At 42.5% G+C, this 16,889-nt stretch overlaps 1 protein-coding gene across 1 annotated transcript in view; it reads left to right on the forward strand.

Annotated features, from left to right (window-relative positions):
* pde11al (phosphodiesterase 11a, like) overlaps window positions 1–16,529 on the forward strand; it is a 320,949-nt gene extending 304,420 nt beyond the window's left edge. Inside the window, exons 19-20 of the mRNA XM_078535174.1 lie at window positions 1,088–1,171; window positions 16,000–16,529. Coding sequence (XP_078391300.1) covers window positions 1,088–1,171; window positions 16,000–16,152 — 237 coding nt within the window. The 3' untranslated portion in view covers window positions 16,153–16,529. The remainder of the gene's footprint in view (window positions 1–1,087; window positions 1,172–15,999) is intronic.
* The last annotated feature ends 360 nt before the right edge of the window (window positions 16,530–16,889 follow it).

Raw genomic sequence — 16,889 nt, forward strand, 5'->3', positions numbered from 1 at the left:
TTGGTATTTTATTGAGGCATCATTTAAACAGGAATTGATGTACAATTTTTGACATGGGGCGTACATTTTAAAATGTAGCTTTTATATAATTGGATAAGAAGCTTTCAGAATCTCATACCCTGAAAGGAGATTTTATAAAATATATTCATTTGACTATTCACGTCCAGTGATAATACAGTGAGGACTCCTAAATCAGGTGTGATGATGCTGGGCCATCCATGTAATACAATAAAATTGCATATCAAGTCCATTCTCAGATGACCATCTACTGTACTTCAGTACAACCAGTCTATTCCACGCACTCTGAGTTCTGGATCAGCTGTTATAATTTATGACGAATTGGTCTCACGTTAGCGTTAAAATCCTGAGCAGTTTTTTTTGCTATGATCCCACGTGTTCACTGGGGACAAGGCTAAGACGGCCAATTAAAGTGAGTTCTAATGTGACCTTTAACAGCTGTCACAGAGATTATTGCGCCAGCTATTTATACAGGCCTACTTTTAAACTTGTTACATTTTTGATGTTCAAATTTCCACAAGAGTATCATTTTAAACAAATCTTCAGTCTAAAGTAAACAAACTAGGAATTTGTCATTTTCCTGATCTTCTAATGCCTTTTTAAAAAAAATCCTTTGTGAATTTAAATATTGTGGTCTGTATAGCAACCTGTCTGCCTACAGTAATGTCACAGCTGACATCGAGTGAAATACATTGATGTGTAGGCAAATGCATCCTGCTGAACTGCACTCATAATTTGATTATAAATTGCACACTAGGGATGGATGATTTATAGGTTGTCAACACCTTACTTGACTTGTGCTATAATTTCCCTTCATTAGGAGTCTTTCATTATTTTGTTTGCTTTTAACAAAATTAATGCATCTTCCTGCTCAAAAATCATACATGCATGGAGTGAGCAATGAATTAATCTTTTGACCTTGGTAGTGAACATGCAAAATGTGGGTAAAAATTCATGAAGAACTCTGAGTTATTACTGCTATTAGCAATCCGTGAATGTCAGGTCCTGCAGTAACTGCACTCTTGGACGTGTGCTGAAACACAATTCTATCTTCACAAATGTTCTACAGGCTATCTTTGACCGAAATAGGAAGGATGAGTTACCGGGGCTTCAGCTGGAGTGGATTGATGGGATCTGCAAGCCATTGTTTGAGGTACTTTGAACTGTGAAACAAATTGTCTTCCTTTATATTGTGCTCTATTTCCTCCATCTCATCCAGTTTTCTCAAAATGATTTTTAAAATATGAACTAGTTGAAAAGCTGTAGAATTTATCATTTAAAGAAAACACAGGCAAACCTTCCCTTACCTTTCATGGTCAATTTGAATGTTTTGCAATGTGCATTTAAATCTTGCAGTAATTATGCTTATAGGTAACATGTAGAGTAGGGTTGCCAACTATTGCTTGAGAAATTCCTGGAGCTTCGATTACGTGGCATTCTGACCACATGGCATCTGATATGATGCTTCATCACATGACATTTGATCATATTATATATGATCCCATGACTTCTACAAAATGTTACTGCATTTACCTTATAAAAGTAGGGTCCGCTGCAGTCAATTACCTTTGCTCCCGATTTCATGCCATTAGCTGTTGTGCAACAAGTTCTAAGCACCAGGAGAACACCACTGAGTAGGCAAAGACAGGAAACTGAGGGTGGAGAATGATTCACAGAAGGATAACCAGAGATGGAAGGAACTTTGATTTCATCAGGTAGCGCTCTGAAATTACACTTGTAACTAATATTAAAGTTGTAATACTCGAATGCCACTCATAGCCAACAGTAATATATTTAAACTCACTAACAGTTTACATGTAACTGGTAGTAATAGTTGTAATACCCTGATATCCTACCTGTAAGTAGTAGTAATCCTGTAACCTACTGATATTCACCCTGAAACCATGGCCAGAATCTCCCAGTCCTGTACAAGGTGCAGCCAGGCTCCCCAGTCGACAATATTTTAACTGGTTCAATCTCTCTTTATCTCCTTGGACTCTGGTTTGGACTCAGATTGTGAAGGTGACAACTCTGAACTGGAAACCTCAGTCAGACCTGATCTGTATTTGGACTTCACATGCCAAAGTGGCGCAACACAGACCGACTGAATCAAACCAAGAGGTCACACAGTGGGCTTGGTGTCTGCTACAATTCTCATTCAGCTAAACTCAGCTCAGCACCAACATTTCTAAACCATTTCCTGGGCTCAGTAACTATAGAGAAGAGTATTCATGAAATTATAGATAATACAACACAGGAAGATCCCATTCAGCCCCTGGTGCTAACACTCTCTCCTGTAACCCACATTCTCCAACCCATAGGCCTGAATTTTACATTCCCCACTGGCAGGTTTACCAGCTGGGGGTGAGCGTGAAATTGAAGAAATGAGATTCCCTACAGGTTCCCAACCACACACCAATTTTACACCAGGATGGGCAAAGGCTCAGACAGGAAGCCCGCCCTTGCCCCAGTTGAGTCCTTTTTTGCCCACTCAAGGGCCATTTATCGCTCAGCCTCAATTTTTAGCCTGGCAGGAGGACTTACCTTGTGTGGGGGAAGCCCAAAAACTAATGGACTTAGATCTCAGGCAGGAAGGAGGTTTGGGGTTGCCTCCATCAGAAGCCCCCCTCTGAAGTCGGAGGCCCCCCCTTAAGGCCCAGACCTCCCCCCCCCTGGCCTTGGCCTCTGCCCCGATCGCCCCCTTCGCACTGCCCCCCCACGCCTTCCCTATGCTCCCTGCCTTCGGACCCTTTAAACTTACCTGGGCCCAGATTTAATCTCAGACGTCCTCAAGCACTTCCTCTTCTGTCCACTGTAGCTGTTGTCACTGCAGGAACTGGAGGGCTGCCGGCCAATCAGATTCTGCCACTAAACACTCATTGGAGCATGAAATGGCTACTGGGCACTTAGAGTTGACTCTCCGGATGCGAGAAGCAAGACCCCGCCATCCAAAAAATTCTGGCCATAAGACCTTTATATTCCTCTATTTCAAATATTTATCACATTCTCTTTGAAATTATGTTTTAGTCTGAACTTCAATATGAAATATCCCAAGACCTAATCACCTTCAGGTCAAGTACTTTGTTCCTCCTCTTGTGCTTGTTTCTTTCAGTGAGAATCTCTGGTCTCCATAACCTTGTTACCTATTTGCCCACCAGTGGAAACAATCTTTCACTATTTACTCACAGTAAGATCCCCAGATTACATTCATCCCTTTACTGATTGATTCTCTGTGCCACTCACCACATTGCTACTGTCTCTAGATCTAGAGGAAATGTTGGTTCCCCCCACGCACCCCAGCCCATTTCCCCCCCCACTTGAGCACCAAACCCTAGTCCATTTATCTCCCCCAACCTCCCATCCCCTAACATCCCATCGGCTCCCCAAGTGCCCTCTCCCCGAGACCCCATTCCTCAATCCTCCTTGATTCCATGGTTTCATCTCTTCCACCCCAAGCCCCCACTCCGTGGCTTCTCTCTCTTCTCCCCAGTCTTGATACCCCTGATTTCAGAGAGTACATAATTCAACCCACCCATTCAGACCTCTTGCCCCCAATTTTTACCACCCCTGATTGCCGATTGCTAAGAGCCTCTGCCTGAGAGCTGACACCCTCGATTTCTAAGCTATCACAATTCCCAGCTCTTCAGCCGCACCCCTCGCCCCCCACCCCCCACCACTTGATGAATCCGCTCATGTGGTGATAAGGTGGTGATCTCACAGACAGAGGGAGAGAGTGGGCGATGCACTGTTGCTGGAAAGTTAAATCTTTGAACTCCTGGGCTTCTAGAGGCAGCATTCTTGGGAGGAATCCCTGACTCCAGGAATTTTCAATCATTTTGATATGTTTGGGAACCCTTGTGTGGAGTGATTCAAAAGCAATACTGAGCACTGTAGGATGAGTCCACGACCTACTGTAGAATATGGGGTCGATTCATCCCAGATTTGCACTAAGTGCGGTGGAGGGCAGGAAAAAAGACATTTTACCTATCAGCCGCAATGATGGCCTTTCATGCCATATCATCCCAATCCCACTTCATTAATCATGCATTTCCGGGAAACACGCTGTTTCAATGGCGGCAGGATCCGATTCACCCACCATGCCATCACCAAAACGCCGGGCGCCATATTTAAAGCGCAGTCGCATGCACACCTCTCAGTGCTTCCAGCCCAGGACTGCTGCAAAGAAGACATGGCCCTGAAAGGCAAGAAGGCTGTAGCCCCCAGGTTTAGTGATGTATCCTTTGAGTGCCTTTTGGATGCCATGGAAGCCCGTCGTGATGTACTGTTCCCCCACTCTGGCTATAGGAGGGGCAGCAACATTACCATTCCAGCTTGGTAGGCAATGGCAGTGGTGATCAGTGCCAATGCTGCAAAGAAGAGGTTGGCCATTCAATGCAGATAGAGGATGAATGATCTCATCCTTGCTGCCAGGGTAAGGTAACCATCTCGTACACTCAGGCCCGTCACACATTCACTGGCATCTCACTCACTGCCAGCTGATGGGACATCACCACTCATTCTCTCTCACACACCCTCACATTTTCATCTGGCCTGATCTCCACTGAAGACTGTTTCCTCAGCCCTCACCATCTTCAGGCCACTTGCACAGATCAATTTGTGCCCTCACACACACACCCTGGGATACCCTCCTTCCCCAGTACAGCCCTCACCCTACAGCCTTTTCCCTTGCCTGAAGTGGCCACTTCTCCCCCTTGCCCAAGCAAGCCTGAGCCCTGCAGCCATTAAGAAGCCATCCCCGTCTTGTGGCTGACCTGGTAGGTAGGGACTGGCCCATAGCCCCCCTAAAAGTGATGCAGTGCTGCCTGCGAAGCCTGGCGCTGATGACTTGACCAAAGCAAGGTAGGCAAACAAGCCTCAAAGTCCCGAGCGAAGTGCAACTCGCCAGATGCACATCGCTTAAGTACAGGTGTGAAACACATTAGTTTGATGGTGCTTGGATGATCCAGCGCGGGTGGCTAATTCCAGCGAGCTGGGCTTATAATGATATACAGATGTATTACAATGAAGTTCACGGCATCCGACAGTGGGAATTGTGGCCCACCATTGACTGGTAGAGTGGCCGATTGCAAACTAGTTTCACGACATTGTGAAACCAATTTTTGGCCTTCTCGCCATATTATCCGCTTACACTGCTAAACACGAAAATTCCGCCCATGGTCTTGCCAGGTATAACACCATGCAAACTGGAAAAGCGACTGGTGTCTAATCCTATTCCACTTCAAAGCCTCCATTGCGCATTGCACTTGTAGAACGACATCATCAGCCCATATACCAACGTGACTCATTGGGCTGGATTTAGTAGCATTCACCAGAGCAGGCACAGTGGCAGGGGTGCTTAGAGAGGTGGGAGTATCCATGTTGGATTCCTAACATCGGGAAAACCTTCCCCAATTAAGTTGGGGGCAGGAAGGTCCCAACACAGGAATCCTATCCTCAGGTGGTAGGAAGGCAATTGGCCGAATTATACCTGAGCCCACTGGAATTTAGTGGTGGCTCAGGGATTAGATGGGACTCTCACTGCTCTCCCATGGATCCCAAAGGCCACCCAGCAAACCCTGGCGGGTTTATCTGTGGCTTCATGGGGGCACCCAGTGCCTGATTGAGGGACCCGGCATTGGAAAGAGGGAGGGCACTGAAAATCACCCTCCTGCCCTTGCATCTGACCTCTCTTGCCCCACCCTCCAATGACCTCCTCGTCACGACCCCTATCCTCCCCTTATTCACCTGTGTCCTGAGATCCAGGGTTGATCCTGAGGCTGGGCCCCTGAATGGCAGACAGCTATTGGAGCAGGATTTCCACCCCACTTGGTGCTTAATTGTATGGAAAGTCCAATGCTAGCCAATCATAGGCACTTAATTGCGATGGGCCGCCACCTTGGGAGCGGCGCGGCATTCCTGCAGGTTCTCCAACCGACTGGGGAAGGAACTCACGTCGAATGAATAAAATCCAGCTGATTCCTTTTTTCCTCCTGATTATCTCCCCATACTCTTTATCTGCTAAAGACAAAACAAGGTCCATATGACAAGTTACTCCATCCTGTGGATAGAGATGGAATGACAAGTCTAGGGACTGCGAAAGAATTAGCCTTTTAGACTGATTCAGAAAGAAAAATCGCTCTAGAAGATTCTAGTTTATACAAATTCACCTGCAACAAAAGCAGAGTTCTGTTACATTTTGAATGATTTAGTTTACCTCTCTCTCCCTCTCTCTATATATGACTGTGGCTCTGTTTTCAACAAATGTGTAATTTGCCTAGAAGTGCAGTACTGCCAGATAATAGAGCAAAGAACAACCCAAGAAGACAACCTTAGAGCTTGATAATTGAGCCTGTCAATTGTTCTTACAGAAGCCCTTGATAAACCATTAGGCCCCTTAAATCCATTACTGTGTTCCAATGGGGTCTGCTAGAAAGGAAAGATAGATAAGTGATAGCATCAACATTTTCCCCTTAAACAAATACTGTAAAATATTCAGGGTCAGTTTCATCATTGCACCCATTCAAAACGTTCTTACTTTGCCTGGAAGAAGTTTCAGTGGAGAAATTGATTATTGGGCTTTGATGAGGTAATCAGATTGAAAACAATATTGTTATTACAATAAAATTGAAGCAGATTTTCCAGTTCTTGTACTTGGTTGTATGGGATCACCTGAGTGCCACATATGAGGAATATTGGACAGGGAGGGTCACATGTCTATTGCAGAGCCCAAATGATTTTCTTGTTTATTTGATTGAATGGATGTTCCTCTCCATCCAGTGTTCTTCACTACACTTTGTCTAGGTGAAAATCTGCCACATCGATTTTTTTTGCCTTCTTTCCTCTTTTTTTAACCAGTTGCATGGCTCCAATGTTATCCTTTACTGAGATTAGTAACTTTAGCACAGGCTTGGATCCAAACTTGGGCCATTCTGGTCTCTATGGTTGAAAACATTCAGAGTGATTTTCTAATTATAATATATAATTTAAATTTTATAATAATTTTCGTATTGTCAGCACACTGTGGCAAAGAAATCCAAATTATAAAAGTTACAAAAGTGTACCAATAGATAAAAGTACGAATTGTATGAACTAAAGTAAATGAGCAAAAGGAAATCTAATAGCAACTCGACTTTGAGGGAAGAGCTAGACCTCTATGCACTGTTTCATTTTGGTTTTTAATTGTCATTTTTCTGATATAAATAAAACTTATACCTTCACTCACAGCCAGAGGGACAAGCAATAGCAAGCTGAGTTTTACTTATTAATTCCTTTTTTGTAAATCTCATGCAATAAAGACTGAAATTGCACAGAATACTGCTGTGCTTTAGATTTTAGTACAGTGCAGTAGTGATATGACAATTCTGCTGTAATAAGTGTGATTGATAATGATTAAAATTCTGAACTCAGGAAGCTGTATAATGAAGCTACAGTTCAGGAAAAAAATGACATCCTTCTCAATTTCAGCAATTCTCCATCGTACCTCTAGATATGCTAAGAATGTATTTTTTTAATATAGCAATAGGGGTTGGAGGAGCAGTGGTATACTGCACTTCTCAGTGCTTTCCTAATGACATTTTAGAAATGAATGGGATTTTTATAATCTTACTATTCTGGACCAGATGCAGTAAAACAGTATTATATTTTATGGAGAGAACAAATGAGAGAATTCGGAATGTTCTGTTTTGATTTCTGCTTCAACTATAACAAGTTTTAGTTAATAAATGGCTGCAGCAGAAGTTACAAAAAAACTAGTGTTTAACTGATTTGCATTCAAATTTATTTGAATAGAATTTTTTTTTAAATTTGCCTAAAGTTAATGCTCAAAATAATTCCATGACCTTAGACTTTGTTCACCTATAAATACATATCCTTGTACTTCTGTAAAAAAAAAAATTAGGTGAAGATTTTTATGTAGATATATAGATAACATGGCACCTTATACTGTGTTAATTAGTCAGTCTCCTGTACACTATCCTGTCTTTAAATGCTTTCAAATATAAGAGAAGCTGTCAACAAAGATTCATAGTGATGATCTTGTTTGAGATGTAGGTTATCTATAAATCTGTCGTGAACCAAATTTACACAAACAGAAGGAATATAATGTGTATGTTTATTTATACATATTCTTCAGCTATCTGAGATGGTGATATCAATTTGAAAATGAATGCATAACAAAGTATGTATTCAGTGATTGATCTAGTGTGTGAGAGTGAAGAGAAGAGAAAGAAAAAACATAAAGTAAGGATACAGAGAGAAAGAAAAATAAACAGACACTGCAAGGAAATAAAACGAAGAGTATGAAAAATAAGAAATCAGCAGAAGAATGAAGGAAAATAAATAAACAACTGATGTATCAATGCAAAAGTGAGAAAGACCTAAAGCAGAAAAACAAAATGCTAAAATCCCTATCCATCTTTTTATATTTTTATATTATCTCTGTTTCTCCTTTTGTATATTTATTTTTCTGTCTATGATGTATATCTCTATCTCTGTATATTTATCTTTCTGTATTTATATTTCTCAATGTCTCTGTTTCTGCATCTCAACCTCAATTTATTTATTTCCTCATGTTAATTTCCAGCTCAATCAATAAACTTATGTTGTGTCTTGGCAAAATTGTCAAGTTTTGCAATTTTATGATAAAAATGCCTGAACTATGCACATTTCAGATCATATTCTTCATGCAATGTGCAGCAATTGCACATCTGATTTGTGGCGTTCATTTAAGGAGGGGGATGGTGGCATTAGCATAGCATCTGAGGCATAGCAGACTTTAATCTTATCGGCTAAAGTACTCCTTGGAGGGTGAGGGGGCAGTGTGTGGTGAACCATATGTGGAACATACCCACAAAATTATTATTTCTATTTTCTATTCTTTAAAGTTATTGTTGAAACAGTTTCATATTTTTATGCTGCACGTAAGATGCAGCAACAACTTTCTTTATATAACATTCCTCATGCAAAAGAAAATCCTAGAATCCTTTCCTAGTCCGGGGAGCATTGAGCAACAAACAAAGGAGAAAAGCGGGAATGGACACTATCAAGGAAACTAATAGCAAGGAAAAATTATTTAGAAAAAGATGGCAAGGGGAATGGCTGAAGGAACAAGATGGCCAGAGGAACAGAGGGCTGCAACGAACAATCTGAACTCAGAGGACCAAAATGTTTAAGAGAAGCTGGAGAGGATTTCTGAAGTGGGAATTGGTGGGGAGTTGGGAGGGAGTGGGTGGAGGGATCTAAAAGCAAAGATGAAGATGACTTACTGTAGCATAGTGAGTGAGTAAAGCTGGGAGAGGTTGGGGTGATGTTGTGCAGGATTTGGCACAAGAGAGATCCACAAAGTTTTGTATCCACTAATGATCACAAATGGTGAATGTGGAAATATTGAAGTGGAGAGAAAATGAAAACTTGATCATTGAAGTAACAAAGGGAAAGGTGAGAGACTTGTCAGTCCTACAGACAAAAGTAGTCATAGCAACAATGGACGCAACAGCTAAAAAATGGGGCGAGCAATTTGCCACCTCCGTACAGTTTAGCCCAGTGAATCTAACTCTGATCACCTTCAGGTTGGAGGGCTCAGGATAAAAATGGAGGGGGTCATTGGATCTAGCATTACCAACAAAAAGTTGGGAACCTTGGTTCCATGATTTCCCAGATGTACTCTTTTCAAGGGTTGCTCCCAGTTGGGAGCAACGTGCATAGAATTGACTCCATGAGGCCAACTGAGGCAGGAATCTGCCTTGCTGAGGAGCACCTGCATTCACTTGCTGATTCTCTGTGTGGCTGAGTGGTCATTCAACCTGGTTATCCACAAGCCATCAGTCCGCAATGCAGCTATCCTTTTGCTCCAATGTCTTGTCCCATCCTCGGAGTTTTGTTTTGAATTTCAGATTTGGATTTTACAAATCAAATCACAAGCATATTGCAAGCTGTGAGGCTTTTATGGTTTGTAGGAGGGATTTATCATTATATCTAAGACCATGGGCAGGACCATTGGTTCGACGATGGAAGTCCTGCATACTGAGAGCTGCCAGCCAATCAAAGGCTGGCATTTCTTCATTGCTGTCAGCACCACCAGGAGCAGTGGCAACTGCTGGCAATGCACCCATCAGATTCCCAGGATCAACAAGGGAGCCCAGACCAAACATGAGTGAGGGCGGGATGGGGATTGTGGGGTGGGTTCACAGGAGAGGGGACCAGGTGGAGGTCAGAGGCAAGGGCAGGAGGGGTGACTTTCAGCGTTCCACCCACCCACTACCCACCCCACAGAGTGCCTGATAATGAGGGACCCCTCGGAAGGCCGCTGGAAAACCTGATAGGGTTTGCTGGGTAGCCTTCGGGAAGCGCAGGAAAACCATGAGGATCCCATTTAATCTCCGAGCTACCAATGAATTAATAATGATTGATAATAGTTGTCAATTGGCCCATCAATGATCCCAATTGAAAACCCACCAACGGCAGCTGAGAATCCTGCATCGACCCCTTTCGCCATCCGACTTAATCAGGGGAGGCTACTCCGCCGGTGGGAGATTGACACGGAGCCTCTCATGTGATAAAGTGGGCCTGGCTGCCATTGTTCCTGCCTCAATGAGCTGGATTAAATTCCACCCCATGGCCTGAATTTTTCCGTCGGCGAGTTGGGGGTGGGGCCTGCTTGCTGACACGATAATGATGCGGGATGACGTCGGGGGAACCCCCAATGTCATCCCGCCCCATTTAAATGTTCAGGAAGGTGGGGACACAGCAAGATCAGCTGCGGGCCCGCCGACCTGTCAATGACCAATTGAGGCCATTGACAGGATCAGTAAAGCAATTAAAGGCTATGCCCGTCCAACCTTAAGGCTGGTGGGCAGGCCAGGAACCCCAGCGGGCTTCTGAAAATACATGAAACCTCATCCACCGGCGGGATGAGGTTTCATGTCTGTTTTTAAAAAGTTTAATAAAGTTTATGTCGTTTTTATTAACATGTCCCATCTTGTGTGACATTGTCACATGAGGGGAACATGCTAATAATTTTTTTATTATTCTATTTTTGATATTTAAAACACTGTCAGTGATCTCCCTGAGACAGCACTTAGTCTCAGGGAGATGTGCACTCTTTCGCACGCATGCGCGAAAGAGCGCACTCTGACAGTTGGAGTTGGGGAATCCCTGCCCCCCCCAGGAAGCACATAGCGCTTCCTGTCAGGCAGCCCCCTGGGTGGGCCTTAATTGGCCCGCCCACTTAAAATGGTGGCGGTGCCCGTTTTGGCGATGGCGATCGGCTGCCCGCCTGCCACCGAGCCGGTGGGGCCCGCCCGCCCATCAAGGGCAAAATTCTGCCCCATGTCTCATCAGAGAGTGCTCAGCGTTATAATAATGTAAAAAAAGTCAAAAATAAAGTTTTGTCCTTATTTCTAAATTCTCGAATTTTAAATTCCAAATGCATCTTTTTAAAACGTATCTATTCTTTCATGGATGTCCACGTCGCTGGCAAGGCCAGCATTTGTTGTCCATCCCTAATTGCCCTTGAGAAAGTGGTGGTGAGCTGCCTTGAACCACTGTAGCCTATGTGATGTAAATACACCCACAGTGCTTTTAGGAAGGGAGTTCCAGGATTTTGACCCAGTGACAGTGAAGGAATGGCGATAGAAGTCAGGGTGGTGTGTGACTTGGAGGGGAATTTGCAGGTGGTGGTGTTCCCATGCATCTGTTGCCCTTGTCCTTCTAGGTGGTAGAAGTCATGAGTTTGAAAAATGCTGTCAAAGTAGTCTTGGTGAGTTGCTGGAGTGCATCTTGTAGACAGTACACACTGCTGCCACTGCTTGCGGGACAAGCTGAAAATTACCAAAAAACCTAGCAAGGCTCGGGCAGCGCAGGTTCTGCCAAAGTTAATGGTGGACTTCATTAACATTTTTAACACTGTGTGTTGGTGGTGGAGGAGCTGAAGGTTAAGATTGTGATCGACTTTTTATTTGTTTAATCATTGCACAATAAATTCTGGCAGTTGCTAAGCATAAATGAATAAGACATACTGAAATAATTATGAATTTTATTACCTTGCTTAGTTGTTTTAAATTCTGACAAGGTGACACCAATTTGCACCACTAATACAGTACAGTTTTTCAAGAGTTGAATTGTTTAAAGTCTTGCATTGATCGTTTACCAGCACAATTCAAGAGATAAACTTCATTATATAAAACAAATTGGTTGTAATATTTCACTCATTTAATCGTTTTAAAAGGAAGTGAAATCAGCAGCTATCTACTTAACTTTACGCAGCTATTGTAAGCATATCATGAAATTCTTTTCTTTGCAATTTATTAAATTGTGAGACCAGGTACCTTGTTCACTCCTAGTTCCAAATGGTTTCCTCCCCATTCCTGAAGATCATGACTCATGATGATGTGAACATTCGCTGCCAATATTAGGGCCATTGGGAGTGCGGGACAAGCTGAAATTTACCAAAAAACATAGCAAGGCTTGGGCCGCGCAGGTTCTGCCGAAGTTAATGGTGGACTTCATTAACATTTTTAATTCTGTTTCCCACACAGCCAAACAGATAGCCTGGCTGGTGGGCAGAAGGAAACAGCAGCAACTGGAGACCATAGCTGGGGACCCTTCAAGGCAGTCTCCAGGAATCCAAATATTAGAGAGGCCTTTGATCAGTAGTGGAGAGGTTGAAGGCATCCTTGAGGGGCCAACAACCTGAAAAGAAAGGAATCCTAAACGACCCCAATGAAAGGAACGGATGGACAGCATTTCATTTTTTAAACTTTACTATAACAGTTAAACCAAAATTCAACATAAAATTAACCATGCATTAACAGACAAATAGTATCCAATATAAATAATGCAGTTCGCTTTAAATAGTGCCAGGGGAAGCACTCCTGCTCTTCCTGGCCCACATGGAGTGCTAAGAGAGGAGCGTAAATTGAGGAGCTGACAGTTTCTGCCTCCCTTTCACTTACAGATTTCGTGACATCTAGGAAACCCATGCAGCAGCAGTAAATCTTATTTGGGCTCCAGTTGAACAGTTGGAGCTCAATTTAAATATGTTAATTAGATTACCTATCCCTGCATGGCAGGACACTCGGAAGCCCCAATATTCGCCACTTTAAAAAAGGTGGTGGTCACATGTATGGCATGTTGGAGACTCATTCCCCACATTTAGTTCTCTGACACCCTCCCATTCATCATAGAAAGAATTAATAACAAGGCCAAAATTTCTACAGTGGGCCGGTTCTTTGTTATTGAGTCCAATCTATTTACACTGAGGGTAAAATGAATTACAGAATTATATTTGCTTAAAATTAAACTTTGAAAACAAGATGGAAGGAAAATAGAAAGAAAGAAAAATAGTATTTCAGAGTTTCTGCCTAGCTTGAAATGAAGTTTCTTTTTACTATTATTATATTTGCTCCCTTGAGGGCTGTTGCTTAAATGTATTTATTTTATTTAGCAAACATTCATATGACCTTGTTATTGCGTGTCATAAAATGCATGTTGTTGGCATATGGCGTATGTGGAAATGGCCTTGACAAGTAGGCTTATAGAAAATTCATTGACTATGTTGCAGAATGAGGTGTTCAAAGACCTTGCAGAAAGATTTAACAGATTATCATAGCTGTTACAACCCTGTGTCTCATGATAAACCTGTCATTCATGCACTTACAAGGTGCCTGATGATATCTCTGGTGAAAGCAATGACAGGAAATTATATCTAGCATTCCAAATTCCCATCTCAGTAATCTTAAACAACACTTCCCTGTGCATCACAAGACACCTCAGTATTCATGCAGGCAGTTGTTTCATTGACAGCATTGGATAAATTGTGAAGACGAAGAAAATATGCACAACCTCCATTTAAAAAAAGAATCTCCATTAAGTGGAAATGACACCTGTGAGCTTTACAAGACTGCTGGAAAGGCAGCTGGTCAGCTTTATTGCTTAACATGTAAAGTTTAATAGTTTTTCTATAGTTTATTCATTTGCTCTGCTCACTAAACAGACATTTGAATTGTGTCCAGGCTTTCATTGTCATTTTTAAATTTTCATTTCAAATGTGCAACATTCAGTTAACCTTAGCAGAAATTTTCAGCAGTGCCTTGCAGATAGAACAGGGATGGGCTGTATGACTAAGCTGTTGGTAAGTTTGAACATAGAGCATAAACATAAACCTATCTTCTGGACCCACTCATTCAACTCAGAAGAACAACAATTTTTCAAAAATGATAAACTGTATGGAGCATGATGGTTCAAGAGCTCCTGGAACCACAGAGGAATATCTAGGGTGCACAATGTAACATATAGGCTTTGTGGAATTTTACTTGATTTACTTATCAGGTGCAGGGAGCAACTTTGTAGGAATCTTCCTTCAAGAGATCAATTTGGTTGTGTAGAATTCATGGTAGAGTGAATGATGCATAGTCTATGGAAGAGCTAAGCTTGAAGGACCAAATAGTTTTTCTCATTCCATGATTCCTTAACTTCCCATCCCATGCAGTAACCCAGAAGCATGGATTGTTTGCCCATTAAAATCACTGGAATAAAAGGACCAGCCAGTTCTGTACAGAGCGAGTGATGTGTTGCCCACGATGACTGCCCAATATATTTTGAAAATATATATGCATTGGGATAATAGATATGAATATATTAGATATACTTAGATAGAAAGACAATCTGTGGCAGTGTGGGTGTTCACCAGCCCCATGCTGATGTGTTCCTGAAAGTACTGGCAAGGTCAGCAGCGTAGAGCACTAACCCGTGTGATTCCAGTATAACTGCCAGGTTCACGGTCCATGATTTCTCAGGATTCCAATTTTTCAAGGTATGCCAATTCAATCCTGGGCCTAAAAATCTGTCATCCTTGTGGCACACTCCCACCATGACTTCAGCACTCGTTTTGTGGGGTCAGGCAGATGTAACCAGCGGGCCCAAACACAACATAAGTGCTGGACTAAGTGAGCCGTGGATTTTCAGGGCCCCTGTTTCCTGTTTGGTCAATTGTTTTAATAATGTACTCTGGCTCTTTCCCATGGATTCTACATCAAACAAAATGCTCATCTGCAACACGGGGGCTAATTATCCATCACTCTGCGCCCACTAAATGCTTAGTTCCCAGCACAAGGCAAAGGGGAAAGGACAGATATTCATGACCTTGATCTCACCTTGTGCCCCTGCATGTTGCCTGGAGATTTCCAGGATGTGTCCCAAGGGAGCAGATTGCTGCATTTGGATTTAGTTGAGATGGTGTTGGTGCCACACCGCCTGCCTATTTTTCTTTCCCATCACTGGACCTACCCCTTTTAGAAAGTGCACCAAGAAGAAACTGGCCCTATGAGCTGAGAGGGGTAGGCAGCAAGGTCCTGGAAGGTAAGTGCCCTTTTGATTAAAAGGGGCCACATTAAATTTCAAAAGCGAATGCCTTCAAATGGTGGCAGCCATCACCATCACTGGCTGCTGAGGCCTGCAGCACTGGTTACATAACTGCCTCTGTTTCTAGGCACAATACCTTGCCAGGATTAAACTCTGTCTGATTTGTCCCCAGGTTGGCAGGTGGGGGAAGGATCCATTAATTTTCGTAATGCTTTTCTTTCTTTTACAATGATAATCCTTCAGAATGGTTTGAATTATATTCCTTTCTGAATTGAAATAAAAGAATAGTTAAATCTGAGGTTTGAATAAATTTTCTTTGATGGGAGGTTGAAAGCATGTAGAAAGGTTTGGAAAAGGATACAATAGGCACCAAGGGGCGGGGATCAAATAATTCTGGGTATACATACTTTATGGATGGAGCAACCTAATTTAGTTTACATAAAGTAACATAGTTGGATATCAGAGATAAAGCATGTGGATTTAGCTTATTGTGTTATTTTATTGTTGCTCCAGATAATGTTGTTTCACTCACACCTTACAGAGATAGCTTTGCTCCTTGGTGAGCTGTGTTATGGGCAGCTCCCTGATCCACTTATCCTTTTTTATCTGCCCTTCACATTTCAGGCATTGGCTAAGCTGAATGGAAGGGTTCAGCCCTTGGTGAATGGAATCAACGCAAACAGGACGAAATGGGAGGAGCTTTACACAATGTATCGTCAGTCCCACAGTGCTGCAGATGCTGCTAATTGCACACTGAAGATTGAAGCAATCAACTAGTGCAATTCAGACCTTAACATGTTTCTGGCCTGACCTTACACTACATTAGGTGGTTTGGCCCTCTGGCAGATGGAATGTTAATGACAATGATGCAAATACTGAGAATCATCAATATTACTTTGGCCACAGAATGAACCTTCAGCGGCATTACCATAAACCCCATCTGCGCAGACACTGAAGAAAAGGTGTAAAATCATTTTTCCCTCAGCTCAGAATTTGGGTATTGAATGGAGATCAGCACTGCAAATATTCAACGACAAAATAAACACAAACACCAGCTATGGACCATTTCACATAGATCCCATCATGCAGTGCTATGTTTGATACCTAAGAGCATCCAGTAATTACTGCAGTGATTAAAATCATCATCTGCCATCTGCTATAGCAACATTCTTTCGGTGCCTCAGAAAAGCTGTTATTGCCTAGACAGCTTTATTAAAGTGAATTTGAGTTAAATCTGTTGGCAGCAGGGTACGCTGTCAGCCTGACAATAGCTTTACTAATGTTCGAGGCAAGGTGCTAACCCAACAAGAAACTGCTCTCAAAACAGAGCATTGTGGGATAAATCCAAGGGACTCCATTTGAAATGTCACCCTTGAGACATCTCTGAATATTAATTGAAGCATCAATTTCTCATCAGTTTTCTGGGTCTTTGATCATGAGCATAAATGAATAGATCAGTCTTTTAATGGGATGATTCAAACTGCCTGTATAAACTTACTTTTAAGGCAAAGTGG

Source organism: Cetorhinus maximus, chromosome 3, assembly GCF_964194155.1.
Source record: "Cetorhinus maximus chromosome 3, sCetMax3.hap1.1, whole genome shotgun sequence".
In the NCBI taxonomy this organism is placed as follows: Eukaryota; Metazoa; Chordata; class Chondrichthyes; order Lamniformes; family Cetorhinidae; genus Cetorhinus; species Cetorhinus maximus.